We start from the raw sequence: 17,950 nt of genomic DNA, 5'->3' as shown, positions 1-17,950 counted from the left end.
AAATATATACGTCAGGGATGTGTGGCGTATCTAGCGAGCCTGACGGCCGCTGATTCTGAGGAAAAACGGGTGGACGATATTCCCGTGGTACGCGAATTTCCACAAGTTTTTCCAGAGGAACTTCCTGGATTACCGCCAACCCGACAGGTCGAATTCAGAATCGATCTGTTACCACAAGCTGGCCCTGTTGCTAAGGCCCCTTATAGACTTGCACCGTCCGAGATGCAAGAATTATCCAACCAGTTGCAGGAATTGTTGGATAAGGGATTTATTCGTCCCAGCTATTCCCCGTGGGGTGCACCTGTACTATTTGTGAAAAAGAAGGACGGAAGCCTTCGAATGTGCATTGACTACAGGGAATTGAACAAGTTAACCATCAAAAATAGGTATCCTCTTCCCCGGATCGATGATTTGTTCGACCAACTACAAGGTGCGAGCTATTTCTCAAAGATTGATCTTAGATCGGGATACCACCAAGTTAAAATTCAGGAGGAGGATATCCCAAAAACCGCGTTTCGGACTCGCTACGGCCACTATGAATTTTTAGTTATGCCTTTTGGACTAACAAATGCGCCAGCAGTGTTCATGGATCTCATGAACCGAGTCTGTAAACCCTATCTTGACAAATTCGTCATTGTATTTATTGACGATATTTTGATTTACTCAAAGAGTAAAGAAGAGCACGAGCAACACTTAAAGTTAGTTTTAGAGCTCCTGGATCAGGAGAAGTTATTTGCAAAATTCTCCAAGTGTAACTTCTGGTTACAAGAGGTGCAATTCCTCGGTCACGTTATAAACCACCAAGGAATACACGTTGATCCGAGTAAGGTTGAAGCAATTAAGAATTGGCAAGCGCCCAAATCTCCAAAGGAAATCCGCCAATTCTTAGGCTTAGCTGGATACTATCGTCGATTTATAGAGAACTTTTCCAGCATCGCCCAACCTTTAACCCTCCTGACTCAAAAGGATCGGAAGTATGAATGGGGTGAAGAGCAGGAAACGGCGTTTCAAACGCTAAAACAAAGATTGTGTCAAGCGCCAATCTTAAGTCTCCCCGACGGAGACGATGGATTTGTTGTATATTGTGACGCATCCCGTAAAGGGTTAGGATGCGTGTTGATGCAAAATAAAAAGGTCATAGCCTATGCGTCTCGACAGTTGAAAGTTCATGAGAAAAACTACACTACTCATGACTTGGAACTGGGAGCAGTCATCTTTGCACTTAAAATCTGGAGACACTACCTCTACGGTACAAAGTGCACCATCTTCACTGATCATAAAAGTTTGCAGCACATATTCGATCAGAAAGAACTGAATATGAGACAACGAAGGTGGGTCGAGTTACTAAGTGACTATGACTGTGACATCCGATATCACCCCGGCAAGGCTAACGTTGTAGCCGATGCCTTGAGTAGGAAAGATCGAGTTAAGCCACTACGCGTGCGAGCGTTGGGAATGGTAGTCCAATCGAGCCTTTCGGATTTGATTCGAGTCGCTCAACGCGAGGCGTCGAAAGAGGACCAATTGGATAAAGAAGGACTTTACGGGAATGAGAAGAATTTCGAACAGCGTGTGGACGAAATTCTCTATTTCAAAAGTCGGGTTTGGATTCCGACCCTCCATGACCTTCGTGATTTGATCATGGATGAAGCGCATAAATCGAAATATTCCATACATCCGGGATCAGATAAAATGTACAAGGATGTGAAAGAATTTTACTGGTGGCCGGGTATGAAAAAGGATATAGCCACCTACGTCGGCAAGTGTACGACGTGTGCGAGGGTTAAGGCGGAACACCAGAAACCCTCGGGGATGTTACAACAACCGGAGATTCCCGAATGGAAATGGGAGCAAATCACAATGGATTTTGTGACGCATCTCCCCAAGACGCCCCGAGGTCATGATGCAATTTGGGTAATCGTGGATCGATTAACCAAATCGGCACATTTTATTCCAATTAGAAATAATTATAACACCGAGAGACTTGCGCAAATTTATATAAATGAAATAGTGTCTCGTCATGGCATCCCCATCTCGATCATCTCCGATAGGGATAGCCATTTCACCTCCAAACTTTGGCAAGCTGTCCAAGAAGCGTTGGGAACACGTATTGACCTAAGCACAGCTTACCACCCTCAGACCGATGGTCAGTCTGAGAGGACCATTCAAACTTTGGAGGATTTGCTTCGTGCCTGCGTACTGGACTTTAAGGGAAATTGGGATCAACATCTCCCACTCGTTGAATTTTCCTATAATAACAGTTACCATAGCAGTATAAAGGCAGCACCTTATGAAGCATTGTATGGGCGGAAGTGCCGATCACCACTTTGCTGGTCTGAAGTGGGGGACCCGCAGGTCATTAGATCGGATCTGGTCCAGGAGACGACCAGCAAGATTCTTGAAATTAAGAACAACCTGAAAGCCGCGCGGGATCGGCAGAAGAGTTATGCCGATACCCGTCGGAAACCGTTGTCATTTGAGAAGGGTGAAAAGGTATATCTGAAAGTATCACCCTGGAAAGGAGTGGTCAGATTTGGAAAGGCGGGGAAGTTGGTCCCTAGATATATTGGACCATTCATTATTACTGCGAAAATCGGTCCGGTAGCTTACCGATTAGAACTGCCTGAGGAACTAAGTGCAGTTCATAACGTGTTTCATGTGTCAAATTTGAAAAGATGTCTGGCGGATGAGACATCGGTGTTACCCTTAGAGGGTGTTCAAATAAATGATAAGCTCAACTTCGTAGAGGAGCCCATTGAAATAGTGGACGGTAAGATCAAGCAACTTAGACACAATAAGATCTCGTTGGTCAAGGTTAGATGGAATTCGCAACGAGGCCCAGAATTTACTTGGGAACGAAAGGATGAATTTCGGAAGAAATACCCCCACCTGTTTCCTCAAAAGGAAGTAGTTGTCGCGTAAAATTTCGAGGACGAAATTTTTATAACGGGGGGAGAATGTAACGATTCCGGCAAATCCAGGTATACCCTAGCCGGAATATACTATTTACGTGTTATTTAATACTGATTATATGAGTTATAGTACGTTTATACGAGTATATATGATTCATAGTACGAATCATACTCGATTATATAGTGAATCGTATTGGAATTACAATTAACCAATGAACGATTATTGAAACCCGAACGAATCGGGAATTACATTATAGACGAAGTATATAATGTTTAGTGATGTTTACGAAGTATTAATGCTTCGGGATAGGTGAATTATAGCACAGAAAAAGGATTTCGATTTAATGGTACGTCGGTACGCTAAACGAAACCTTTAACACCAAACCACGCAAGAGACGATCAATCAAGCCGAAAAAGATGCGTAATTATTAATAATATGATGTTTTAATGTCATGGGTTAAGTTTTTAAAGTTTTTAAATCAGTTTTATGTAAATTTTATTTTAACCCGAAAAACGACCATTTTAGGCTCGTTTTAAGCCGAATTACGAGCTTAAACGAGAAACGAACTGAACCAGATTATCCACAACATTATCCAGATTGTGTAATCCAAATGTGTGGCTAATATTGAACTTGTGGGGCCCTCCCACCCCACCTCTTTGGCCGGCCATGTATACACACACACAATTCCATTCTTTTCTTTTTTTTTTTACAACACATTTCACTCATAAACTCTCTCAAATCTCTAACTCTTTCAAGTATTCATCAAATCCATCCATTCTAATCAAGAACACAAGGTATAAACATGTTATAATACATGATCTTTGGTGTTGATTTCTTTATTTTGAGTTGTTTTGCAAGAACAAGAGGTTCCAAGTGAAATATGGGTGAAAACCCGAGATGGAACCGGTTCTTGTATGATCAAGGGATGTATACAAGTTATACAAAGGATCTTGATCCAAGTAATGAGCTAAAAGTGTTTAGAATAAAATTTTACGGTTAAAATCTTGTTAAAATGGATTTCCAAGTGAAAGATGGGTGAAAACCCGAGATGAAACCGACTCTTGCATGATCAAGAGATGTATACATGTTATACAAGGGATCTTGGTCCAAGAAATGAGTAAAAAGAGTCGAGAACGGATTTTTACGGTTAAAACCTTTGTTTTTACTTAAAAACCGACACTATGAAAGAAATGGTTTGATTGTTGGTATAGTTTGCTTGGTATAGTGTTAGTGTGCTTGTAAGTGTTGTATCTAGCGGCTAGCAAAGGCTAGAAACCGAGATCTTTGCGATCTAACGCTAGAAAACACAAGATAGTTCGGTTTTCGTGTGTTATGTGTAAAATGGACAGATTGTTGTGTGCTTAGAGTTGGGTCACGAAATTTCACAGAGATGATCTACACATGAAAATATGAGATCTGTGAATTTTTGGTAATTTTTGGATAAAAGATGAATATTTGGTGAATTTAATGCTCGGTTTTGGCCAAAAATAGTGAAAAATAGCTAAACATGATGAAAAATTCTGGAAAATTTAAGATAAGCTTTTTATAACATATAAAAGTCACCCACAAAATTTGAGCTCAGTTGGAAAAGTCTAAGTAGGGTTTTCGGTGAAACGAGTTCTAGGGCTTTCTAGCTCGGTTTTGGGTGAAAATGGCTTGAAAAATGAGTTTTAAATTCTGGGAAAATTCCAGGAAGTTATGAGGATGACAGAGATCATCCCACAAAAATTTGGGATTTTTCTAAAGTGTTTTGGTATTTTTGACATATTTAGTGTTTTAATAAGATTTAAAAATAGATAAATAAATTTAAATATAGGAAAATAAATCTGGAAAAATTCCAGGAAGTTATGAGGATGACAGAGATCATCCCAGAAAAATTTGGGATTTTTCTAAAGTGTTTTGGTATTTTTGACATATTTAGTGTTTTAATAAGATTTAAAAATAGATAAATAAATGTAAATATAGGAAAATAAATCTGGAAAAATTCCAGGAAGTTATGAGGATGACAGAGATCATCCCAGAAAAATTTGGGATTTTTCTAAAGTGTTTTGGTATTTTTGACATATTTAGTGTTTTAATAAGATTTAAAAATAGATAAATAAATGTAAATATAGGAAAATAAATCTGGAAAAATTTTGTAAAATTTTCTTTCTGTCAAAATAAGTTTTGTGCAAAATTTCAAGACCCGAGACTAAACGGGTAATTATTTGTACTAAAAGGAACATAAAAACAAATTTTTTAAAGCTTAAAACGTGTAAACCGGCAAAACTCGCATAAGCGAGCTGACTGGCATATAAAAACCTAAAAATGGACTATTTTCATAAATCTAAGTAAATTAAGTAAAAATAAATCATCCGAAAATAATTCGGATGATTTGGGTAATTTTACCCGATTTTACTGTTTCCGGCACCTAAATGACGGAAACGGACCCCGCGGCCAAACGGGGTGTCAAACGGAGCTCTAATTTCATCACTTTAACTAAAATAGCATCCAAACACCATTTTGGGTCGGGTGTGGCCCAAACTCATTTTTGAAACTAAAAACGGATAACTGTGCTAGGCACGCAAATCAAGGAAATCATAAAAATGATAATTTTGACCGTCAGACTCTAAGCAATGTCACAATCTGAGTTCTTAGAAGTGTCACGGGGTTAACGTTGTCCCCGAATCGAGTACAGTACTGGGTTAACAGTGTTCCCAGATGTACCGATTGATACGTATTTAAGTTATGGGAATTATATAGTAACGACTAGATATTATATTACAGATCCAGGCACGTAGCTGTTCATTATATTACCCACCGACTCACAAAAAGGTGAGTTTTCACGAGCCCCTTTTAATGAATTGTTTCAATTATATTTTCCCGGGGCGGAAAACATGTCTTATTTAAAGTATTTAAGTACATACCGATCGTATGGAAATACTTGTATATTTATATATATATGGTCTGATGCACAGAATATATAAAATGTTTATCATGTATTATTGTTCTGGGGTAACATAGTTCCCATGGGTTATTATTGTTCTGGGGTAACATAGTTCCCAGGGGTTATTATTGTTCTGGGGTAACATAGTTCCCAGGGGTATTTATTGTTCTGGGGTAACATAGTTCCCAGGGGTTTTTATTGTTCTGGGGTAACATAGTTCCCAGAAAGTTAATGGAAATGTTCTGGGGTAACATAGTTCCCAGCATGATTATATTGCTAATAAATGACTATTAAAATGATTTGTCAGTATTTATTTAAATTAGTGAAACTCACCAACTATTCGTAGTTGACCCGTTTTCTTTACATGTTTTCTAGGTATGCCCAAGTTGGAATGATTGATATGTGCTTAACTATCTGTGCTACCTGTTGGAAGCTTGCTGCTCTATGTTTTGTAATGAATTTATTAATGTCTTATCGGTAAAATATGTGTGTAACACCTAGACAGTAACGAAACTCGCAACAATGTAATATGTTATAAATTAATGTAGTGGTGTTTTCCTTATAAGCAATGCTGTTGATATCAGATGTGTCTGTTGCATCCCGTGTACGTTTCCGCTGCGGTTACGGGGTGTTACAGGCGGCAAAACCCGCATAAACCCAAAAAACGGCAAACCTTCACGCAGGTCAGTTGAAGGGTAAAGTTCAGTCATCCCACTAAATGAAAGTGCCGGTCTATCCGCATGAATCATGATAGAGGAAACTGAACACTAACCTATTAACAACCGCGCGTCGAACGGTTAATTTATTCAACACGGATATGCCGGTTTTCACCGCATAATTACGTGGAAAGTCGTTGCGTGGGGAAGGCGGCAAAACCCGCATAAACCCAAAAAACGGCAAACCTTCACGCAGGTCAGTTGAAGGGTAAAGTTCAGTCATCCCACTAAATGAAAGTGCCGGTCTATCCGCATGAATCATGATAGAGGAAACTGAACACTAACCTATTAACAACCGCGTGTCGAACGGTTAATTTATTCAACACGGATATGCCGGTTTTCACCGCATAATTACGTGGAAAGTCGTTGCGTGGGGAAGGCGGCAAAACCCGTATATACCCAAAAAACGGCAAACCTTCACGCAGGTCAGTTGAAGGGTAAAGTTCAGTCATCCCACTAAATGAAAGTGCCGGTCTATCCGCATGAATCATGATAGAGGAAACTGAACACTAACCTATTAACAACCGCGCGTCGAACGGTTAATTTATTCAACACGGATATGCCGGTTTTCACCGCATAATTACGTGGAAAGTCGTTGCGTGGGGAAGGCGGCAAAACCCGCATAAACCCAAAAAACGGCAAACCTTCACGCAGGTCAGTCATAGGTAAACTTTGGTCATCCAACTAAATGAAAGTGCCGGTCCTAACCGCACAAATCATGAGAGGAAACCGAACCTATTGACAACCGCGCGTCGAACGGATAACTTATTCAAAACAGAGAATTTCTAACAAAAGGATGAGGAAAACCTACACGCAGGTCAGATGTAGGTAAAGTTTAGCCATCCTACTAAGTGCAAGTGGCGGTCCTACCCGCACAATCACGAAAGAGGAAGCAAAACTTCAACCTATTATCTACCACGTTCAAAGGTTAACTTATCCTAAACACTTAGAAATTTCAAAAAAGATGAGGAAAACCTCCACGCAGGTCAGATGTAGGTAAAGTTTAGCCATCCTACTAAGTGCAAGTGACGGTCCTACCCGCACAATCACGAAAGAGGAAACAAAACTTCAGCCTATTATCTACCACGTTCAAAGGTTAACTTATTCTAAACACTTGGAAAATTGCTAATTTAAACTAAAGTATGCAAGTCATATAACGTTTATAAAGCAAGGAATCCAGTGAAAATAGCGGTCTTACCCGCACAAAGATTTATATTTCATAATATTCATTACAAGAATGGCCGGGTAACTACCCGCCTACAAGAATATAAATCTATACAAGCTAAACCTATCCGAGCAGTGGGAAGGGATCTTCAGGATCAAGCTTCAGGGCCACTTCCACTTGGACCAGCACCATCAGTAGAGCGTGGCGGTTCAAGGAAAGCTTTAAGGATAGCTAGCCCATCATCAGCAGCAGCAACTTCGTTCACCTTCTCCACCACCGGATGCGGGAAGGCGGCATACTGATTCACTGCTTGGTCGTATACAGCTTCAGTATCTACATCAAATAAAGGGAAGTTGGAAGGCGGGATGCCTTTCTCAACGAACCCTAGACCAAGCAGGAAACCGGCCTTTTCCCCATCCTCATGAGAAGCGTTGAGGGCTGCGCTCATAGCATCGTCATAAGACGTCTCCGTGAAGACTCGATGCACAACCTACAAAAAAGAAAATATACAAGTATCAGAACCTTTTCTATTTACAAAGAAAAGCGTGAAGACATGAAGCTAAACATACCTGAGACAACGCTTCTCGAAGAAGCCATTCCTTGGCAACCAGAGCCTCCTGGAGGGCAGCTTGAGCTTCGTTACGGGCGCGTTCGGCTTCACTTTTGTTGAGGTTGGCAAGCAACACTTCTTTAGCCGCAGCCTCTTCGACGCCCTTTAGCTTCCGCTCAGTGTGGTCAAGCACCCCCCTCTGGTCCAAGATCTCTTGGAGCTTTTTGGCGTCTTCCATCGCTAAGGCATCATGAGCCTGCTGGAGAGCCTTTAATTTGGCTTTAAGCTCTTCATTCTCCACGCGTAGAGGCTCAGCAACAGCTTCAGCCTTGGTGGCCCTTTCAGTTGCGTTCCTAGCAGTTTCCTTAGCCAGCCGAAGCTGTTCATTAACAGCTTGGGCAGCCTTGGAACGGGCCTCGAGACGGGCCTGAACCTCAACTTCAAGGGCCTTGAACGCCTTCTCCTTCTCCGCAGCCGCGGCGGAGAGCCTCCTATTCTCCTCCCGGATAGCCCGCGCCTGAGCTACTTCTTGAATGCGAGCTGCTTTTAACTTGTCGTTTTCACGACAAAGCAGCTCGACGCGCGGCTGCATCCGGGCAAGGAGAACCCGAAGCTCATTGGTTAGCCTACCCTCCTGGTAGCTAGCCATGGCTTCCCCCAACGCACCACTGGGAGCTGCGTGACGAGCCCACTCCACGCACTCCACAGGTGTGCGAAGGGTTGTTCCTCGGCGGATGTTCCATCGTGGAACATACACTTCATTGGAATCCGACACTGCAAAAAACAAAAAGCAGTTAGGAAAAGATGATATATAAAAAAAAAAAAAATAGGCCAAAAGAACCCTACGCACCTGTAGGGTCAATAACAGGCCGATAGCCGCCAAACCCATCACCTGAACCCAAGGGAAATCCGTCCAAGAGGTCAGGTAGATGGGAAGGAGGCAGAGGTTGGCGAGAAGCCCCATGCATACCTGAAGGATCGGCCGTCGTTGCCGATGACGGAGGAGGCATGGTGAAGGCCGCCGCGGCCGCCGCGGTCGCCGCTGCGGAATCCGCAGCAAAAGTAACCGCCGGCTCAGTGAAAGATGCGGTAAAAATGGCACTGAGCCGGCGGTGATGTCATCACAGCTGGAACAGTTGGCTCAATGGAGTGAGCAACTGAACCAGCGGGAGCAGGCGCAGCCGCCTGGGTCGTCGCCTCAGGTAGGCTGACCAAGCCTACCGTCATGGGCGGAAAGGTACTCCTCCCCGCTCCACACTGGAATGCGTCAACATCCACGCCTGCACAAAGAAGATAAGTATTAATGATGGAAAACTATGAAGTTAAAAATAAAGTTTGTACTTACGGGTTTTCTTGAGCCTAAAAGTGCGGACAGGCGGGGATGAACCCGATGGAGCCGGCCTTTTCACGCCGCTCACCATTGTCATCCTGGGCTCTCCGGAGGTGACAGTCGTCGCAGCCTCCGGAGCGGTGGTCTTATCACCACCGGGGTTCCCCGCCACCTCCTCGCTCTCGGCCTCTGAGTCAGACCGAGGCACCGGATCGGTAGTGGAGGCCACCTTCTCCTTCCCCTTCCCGCCGGCAGCCTTCTTCTTCCGCACCAACGGAGGACCATCTGCGGATTCCTCATCAGAACATAAGATTAGAGGAATTCCAGCAGAGGTTTCAACATTGAGGGGTCGAGGGTTGAATAGCGCCTTACCTGGCCGCCTGGCGCTCAGGATCTCGTGGCCTAGCGGGTAGACCTCCACGAACCGATCCGCCGTTTGTTCTAGGATGGGCAACTCGTTCTCATCTAGAGCACGAGTACCCATCCGAGCGGGACTGTCAGCCTCCCGCGGATACAGGAGCGACTGCAAGTCGTTCCCCTCTGAAATAAACATGAAAGAAGTTAGAAGAGATTCTAAATCAACAAAAAGAAACAGAGCATACCGTAAGGAACAGAGTTCGAACCGTATTCAAGGACGATTGGGATCTTTTGCGCATCCGCATCCTTCCACACCCGGTTCATCCCGAGCATCACCATCCCGGACTCCGCAAACCGGTAAACCGGAGATTGGACTCGGGATATCTTCTAGAACCATTCCGCCTCCTGGTAGTTGGAGGCGTGAAGGCTGGGAAGTGCTTGCCCATTCTTGAATTTCATGGCAAGGGGGATGGCGCGAGCGGAGATGTAGAAGAACTCCCGCTTCCACGAACGAAGACTGCGCTCGGTTGCGCAAATCTTCAAACCCTTGATCCGGGTTATCAGCGTATACCACCCCTGGATGCACCTCCAAGAGTAGAAGGTCATCAGGCGGTCGACATAGGGCTCAATGCCCAGAATCCGGCACACCCACTCGAAGTGGCGAATCTTCGCGATCGCCATCGGGTGCACCTCGGTCAGGTGCACACCGTGCCTCTCCAGGACACGGTACACAAACTTTGTCAAAGGGAACCTAAGATTCCCATAGACAAAGAATGCAGCATAAACCCCGATCTTGCCTCTGGGGGCATCATACACCGTCTGATGGGGTTCAGGAAACTCAGGCTCGAGAGACTCGAGCATGAACTTCCTGACGATGTACTGATACAGATCGACAGGCAGAGCACACTGGCACTCGCCAGCAGTACTCTTGTCATCGGCGAACACCCCAGCCTCCTGGGCTGTAGCTTCGAGATCGTGAGAAGACATCTTGCAGATAAAAGAAGAAAACGATTTCAAGAGAATGCTCGACTGAAAAGGTGAGTATTCGCCGGAAATCGTTTTGAAGATGAAGAGAAAAGTGAAAGTGTGGATTACAAAGAACCCTCTCCCCCTTTATATACTAATCGCAATTAATGCGATGAATTTAATGCTGAAGAGAGAGAAATCGAAGGTGCAATGAAACTATGACACGTGGCAAAAAGCAAGCTGGCAACAGCTGTTGAAAGGACGCGTACCATTAATTTCGCGGCCACGCGCCCGAAAAATCGCGCCCACGCGCCTGAAAAAGCGTCTGGAATGACCATGTACTGTCACGTCACCATAACTTCCTGCACGTCCTGACACAGTCAGAAGAAACCGTCGCACGACGTTTCAGAGGTTTGGACTGTTCTTATCCTTTCACCAACCCTTCGAATTTCAAAAATTCAAAAAGATTCAAAAGTAAGCGGGAAAATACCCCTTACCTTGGCAACCAAGTAACCATAAGACGGGTGCGGGTACAGTGTTAAGGCAAAACCCTTCACATACTTAGCACCTGCAGGGAATTGACGCCAGGAATACCTTGGCAACCAAGTAACCATAAGACGGGTGCGGGTACAGTGTTAAGGCAAAACCCTTCACATACCTAGCACCCGCAGGGAATTGACGCCAGGAATACCTTGGAAGTAAAGTAACCGTAAGACGAGCGCGGGTACAGTGTCAAGGCAAAACCCTTCACATACCTAGCGCTCCGCAGGGAATTGAAACCAAAAAGGATCTTCTGGGCAATGCTTGCGGAAACGGAAATAACATCCCCGCATAGCGGGAACGTCGAGAACTACATTGTTTGAAGCTCCAGGATGGAATTGGTGGTTTTAACATAATTGATCACTATGTTCAAAACTACCAAAACCTCATGGAGAATCCACACAAGTGGGACTCAACGCTCCTGACTTGCGAGGAGGTTACAGACCTACCCGCATCATACCCAAAGATCAAGCAGGAAAGTCGGGAATTTCTGCAAGTGACAAGGACTTCCGCGGGAAGAATCCCCATGGAAAACCTTAAAAAACCATTTTCAAAACCCTTTGCTTAAGTCCAAAAGTTCACCTCACTTTATTAAACATTCATGAGAAGAACATTGGACTGGGGGGACTTGAAGAGGTAGGTCCCAGTAGAGCCCAGTTGGACCCGCAAGACTCACCTTCAAAAGAGACGTCTGCGCAGAAACCAACTGGATACGCAGGACCCACCATGCTCAGAAACGTGACGTCCTTACGCGCAGTACGCAAGCTGTTCCCGCAGGAAATGCCTCCCAATGGTGAAGTACTCTGCCTGTTCCCGCAGCTGCGGATACAAGCCATCAGGGAAGGCCACCCGCGCAGCAAGGCTACACGCACAAGGCACTTAGCTCTCAATCATTCAGTTGTCACCTGAAGGAATGAGCAAAGCCGGGAACAATCCCGCACAAAGGCGGGAGGGGGAATACTCCCGCCCAACTAAGCCAGTCCGTACGATACGGGAAGATCTTCTGTACTGTACCTGACGAGGTATGGGCAAAAGATCTGACCAAAGATACGACAGCTCATTGACAACAGTATGGCGAGCAGCATGCTCTTGTACTGTATGTCACTATTAGCCGCTGCCTACTCACCAACTCCTGTCATACCACGTGCATAGCCGGCAGTTGATGGAAAAGGAATAGTACACAGCAGGCCTGGTCACTGTCAGCCGCTGCCTACCCACCAACTACCAGCATGGCACGTGCGTAGGCCACAGTTGGTAGAACAGGAATACTATTCAGCCGGCTACACCTCCTTGGAAACCTACCTTCGGCTATAAATACCCCAAATGGTATGATCTTATCATCATATACTATCTCGTATTACATATTATACCTGATATCTGCTCTAGCAATCTCTTAATATACATTTATATTCAAGAGCAATCTAGTCTGATTCTCACGCCGGAGGGTGGTCACAAGGAGGAACCCCCCCCCCCCCTTCTCAGTGACGAGCTCACGGTGTCTGTTTTGCAGGTTATCAGAAGAACCATCTTTGCCGGGTCTAACCCCTCGTGGGAAACATCTATTCAACCCCCAGGTTACCCGTAATCTGTCCGGGGTCCGGTTAGTGTTTCTTCACTCATAACCAACACATGTTACTATACTTGCTTTGAACATAAAAAATTTCATTTTTAAGAGTTTAGCTTCTGTTAACAATATAGTATCAGTTTGTATGCACATTAGTCATTTATAGTATTTTCGTGGTTATAATGAAGTGTAGTGTATGCATATGTATGCATGCGTAGTAAGATATTTTAGGAGATGTTTTGAGACCAAAAGTCTCCCAATACGTCATGTATCCCCCCCTCCAAAAAAAAGGGGCTGGGTGGTCTACGACCCCCGCCCCGACACCCTGTTAGGCCCGATTTTTTTTTAATTTATATGTATTTTAATGTGAAACAATATGTATAGTTAATGTTTAAACTTAATTACATAACAACTAATTTGGTTTAGTGGTAAGGTATGAATCCCTACCAAAAGGTTACTGGTTTTAGTCTTATTTGAGACAATTTTAAGTCTATTTTTATACAAATTTTTACACAACCCAAATTATAATCAATTAAGTCCATTTTAAAATTAAATTGTTTTAACCCAACAAAATACTTCTTTTACTTAAGGCCCAAAATATTTTTATAATTCTTAGAGCCGACCTTTCATTTTGGGTGTCAAAGTTGTGAGGGGCCGGCGTTTTGTGTGTGTGTGTTTGAGAGAGAGAGAGAAGATTTTTTTTTCTTTGAAAAGCCAATATCAATAAAAATCAATATATCTTCATCATCATCATCATCATCGTACTCAGCATATTTCACCAATAGCAATGCTATGGTAGGGTCTTAGAAGGGTAAGATGTAGACAGCCTTACCTCTACTCCGTATGAATAGAGAGGCTGCTTCCGGTGAGACCCCCGTCTCGATAGAATTCTTCAATATACATGAATAGAATTGGGTTTTGAGTACAGTTAGAATTCTTCAATATACTTGAATAGAATTGGGTTTGGAGTACACTGGTTTAATAACTTCAAATTTGTTGGTAGTGTATGTATGTTATGGTTTCTTGCTTAAAAACAAGACATGTTTATAATCTTAAAACTCGCTTAAATCTTGTTTTTGTTATAACTTGAGAACCGTAATGAATATTAATATGATTCCAGTTGAATTCTTCTCGGTTTTAATGATATTTTCACATATTATAGGTTGATTTCTTCTCGTTTTTATAGGTTGTTTTATGTTGGATCGGTTAGCTCGCTTATTTTATTCTTATTATCGTGATAGCTCGCTTAATCACAAAGGTGAATAATCACATCTCCTTTTTTTCTATTTTGTTTTGAGGGCCTTTTGTATACACAAAACTCAGGTTTATTTATTTACTCAAGTACATTATAAGCTCAATTCCATTATTTGCATATTGTGATATTGCTCGATTAGTTGTTACATGCTATTTGACTATGTATTTAAAGTTTTATGGTTGGTTGGTATCTCATCCTCATCCTTATAGTATGACCATATATCGTCGGAGCAGCTCATTATCTATGTGATTCGAGTGAAAAGACAACTTTTATTTAATTGTTATGCTAGTTGAAGTAAAGACAAATATATCTATTTTTACGCGTATCGCAGGTTGCTACATAGGATGATTGAAGACACTAGTTATACCTTAGTATTTAATACAACAATGAACAATTTCTTTTGCTTTAAGTTAAATGTAATGCTTTGGTTTATTTTGATTTTGTGAGCACTACTGTACTTTGATATTAATAAATTAATTAGTTATTGTCACTATAATTATTTAGTGTCTTTGAGCTATGATGCAAACATTGTCGCGCCCTGGCTTGTTCGTCATTAGGTTGGGGTGTGACAGTATGTATAGAAACTATGTCTTTTGAACTATGATACAAATATTGTCGTGTCGGGCTTGTTTTGTCATTAGGTTGGGGTGTGACAATATATACAGAAACTATAGTGATGAACCAATAGGATTATGTCATTTGTCCAAAAAGTCTATTGCTTTAATATTATATGTAGATTTTATGTTAGGGGCAATAAATTAAAAAAAATATATAAAATGTTTAAATAAAATAAATAAATGTACAAAAAGCTTTTGTGAATAACATATACAAACGAACATGAACGGGTTCGTGAACACATTGCTTAACGTTCGTGAACGCAATTGTACGAGCAAGGGCTTTGTTTATTTTTGCTTGTTTAATTAATCAAACAGAATTTTCTTGTTCATGTTCGTTCATTTATTAAACGAACTTTTCATCAAAACGTTATGTGTGTAAATAAACTCAAATAGAGTAATTGAATAACAATAATAATAATAATAATAATAATAATAATAATAATAATAATAATAAAGTGATGTATGATAAGTAGAGGGGTGAAAGTATAAAATAGTGGTACAAAGTGCCTGCCACAAAGGAAGGAGATCAAATCTAATTCCTGACGATCAAAATTTTGTTTCTTTTTCATTTAGCCGCCGGTAAGTCATTTCTATTCTATTATTACAAACCCTAACTTTGTTTGTATGTTTGCCCTAATTACTTACTTACTTACCACCTGCATTTAGATGATGAAACTTAACTATACTTGTTTTTTATTCTCAAACCTAACTGAATTAGCTTTGATTTCGTAACCTCTTTGTTGACGTCCATAGATCTCGCTACTATTCATGACTGATTTGGGTCACCAACCCATGAATACGACCCGTTTATAATTTGATTTCCTTAGCAATAATGCTGTCAGTTTGTTTAAACAGATATGATTTGTTGTTTAGGTTTTCTTTCTTCAGATTGACAAATGACAGTCACCGACGCCCCCAAATCCGGCAAGGTCTTTGTGGCAGGCCATCGTGGACTGGTTGGGTCTGCTGTCGTACGCCGCCTGCGCACCCTCGGCTACAGCAACCTCATCCTCCGCACGCACTCTGAGCTAGACCTAACCAACCAGTCCGCTGTCAAAACCTTCTTTTCCATTGAAAAGCCTCAATACGTGATCCTCGCTGCAGCCAAAGTCGGCGGGATCCACGCCAACAACACCTACCCTGCTGACTTCATCACCATCAACCTCCAGATTCAAACCAACGTCATCGACTCCGCATACCGTTACGGCGTCAAAAAACTCTTGTTTCTAGGCTCTTCTTGCATCTACCCCAAACACGCGCCCCAGCCCATACCCGAATCGGCTTTACTCACCAGCCCGTTAGAGCCCACCAACGAGTGGTACGCGGTTGCCAAAATAGCCGGAATCAAAATGTGCCAAGCGTATCGGCTGCAATACAAGTGGGACGCGATTTCCGCCATGCCCACAAACTTATACGGTCCAAATGACAATTTCCACCCCGAGAATTCACACGTGTTGCCCGCTTTAATGAGAAGGTTTCACGAGGCTAAAGTTTCGGGTGCAAAAGAAGTGGTGGTGTGGGGTTCAGGGTCACCGTTGCGTGAGTTTTTGCATGTTGATGACCTGGCGGATGCGGTTGTGTTTCTGTTGGAGAATTATTCGGATTTAGAGCACGTGAATGTGGGAAGTGGGAAGGAGGTGTCGATTAAGGAGCTTGCAGAGTTGGTTAAAGAGGTTGTCGGGTTTGAAGGAGAGCTCGTTTGGGATACTTCAAAGCCAGATGGGACCCCGAGGAAGCTTATGGATAGTTCGACGCTTGCCAAGTTGGGTTGGGAACCGAAGATTTCGCTTCGGGATGGTCTTGTTGGTACTTACAAATGGTACGTTACGACGCAATAAGTTTGCGTCTGTGTGTTGTTACCGGTGCCAATTTGTTTTCTGTTTTAAGGTTATTATATTTACAGTGCCTGTTGTGTGATTGTTATTTACTAATACTTTTTAAGAGCTATACTATATTTTGGTGATTATGGTTTGAATAATAATCAAGCAATTTATGAATTATGATCAAGTATTCAATTCTGGAACTTTGTTTCTATAGCAGATTTTGGTATTATCCTTGTGCTAGTGTTACTTTTTCGGATTTATGTTAAAACTTCTGTAATTAACCCGAAACGCATCAAAAACAGTTAAAACAGGGCATATGGAACTCGCCTGCTATTAGATCAATCTCTAGCTTTCCATGCGTTCGTCTGGACCTGAATAGGCCGAAGCCACCACTGATCTACACAGTCCGCTCGTTTATTTCTGGCGAACCACACAATAGTTGAATATGATGGTGTTACAGTGTTGAATACCTGTGAGATTCGTTATGTTTCTCAAAGTCTATCCATGATGACAATTCATGATCAACATGAACTCATTACCAATTTACAGCCTGTAAATTTATTACATTATTTTTTTTATTGAAACCAAAATGACTTATTATCTTGTTCCTTCTTTGTATCAACCATCTCTCAAGTTCAGCAATCTCTGTTTCAAGCATAGATAGCCATCAAAGTATTAAAATCTGCCATGTCATAAAACTATAAGAAGTAACAAGGCTGCTGGTGAGCAGCAAGTGAACTATGACAACTGATGAGCATATTGATGAAGATCATCTTTTATAGAATTTGGTGTTTTAAGTTTTAAGTATGAGAAGTTACAACTTCGGTCTCTACACCAAGTCCTTTTGACTATACTAACCGGAGTTAACTTTTATGTTAAATGCATGCGAAATTACCTTTCTACCCTCTATAATGAAGAATTAAAAGAGAGAACAATCCGACACCCGCTTACCAACGGTTCGTCGCCCAACCCCGATCCTAACCGTATCTCTGTTTCTGGCATGTGGGTATCGATGTGTTCCTGCGAATAATAACAATTATGTGTTATTCAAAGGTCAATGTAACATCGGTAGAAATCCAGGTGTATCAAGGGATGTCGCAACTAGAGGTTTTGTTCAATACAGATGCTAATGGGATCCTTCAAGTCTATGCAAGGGAAACATCCACAGGTCAAACAAAATCAATCACCATTACTAAGATTTGAAGTTTGTGTTGTGAAAATTTAAGGC

General features: G+C 42.3%; 1 protein-coding gene across 1 annotated transcript; it reads left to right on the top strand.

Moving 5' to 3' along the window:
• Positions 1–15,795: 15,795 nt before the first annotated feature.
• LOC143546004 (putative GDP-L-fucose synthase 2) lies at positions 15,796–16,756 on the top strand. The gene has a single exon (XM_077037761.1). The coding sequence runs from the start codon at positions 15,796–15,798 to the stop codon at positions 16,735–16,737; it is 942 nt and encodes a 313-aa protein (XP_076893876.1). The 3' UTR covers positions 16,738–16,756.
• Positions 16,757–17,950: the final 1,194 nt, after the last annotated feature.

Source organism: Bidens hawaiensis, unplaced genomic scaffold (genome assembly GCF_021521415.1).
Source record: "Bidens hawaiensis isolate Kalapana, Puna unplaced genomic scaffold, B.hawaiensis_p1.1 tig00014142_1, whole genome shotgun sequence".
NCBI lineage: Eukaryota > Viridiplantae > Streptophyta > Magnoliopsida > Asterales > Asteraceae > Bidens > Bidens hawaiensis.
The sequence above is the reverse complement of the archived record's forward strand: the minus strand, read 5'-3'. Positions and strand labels throughout refer to the sequence as shown.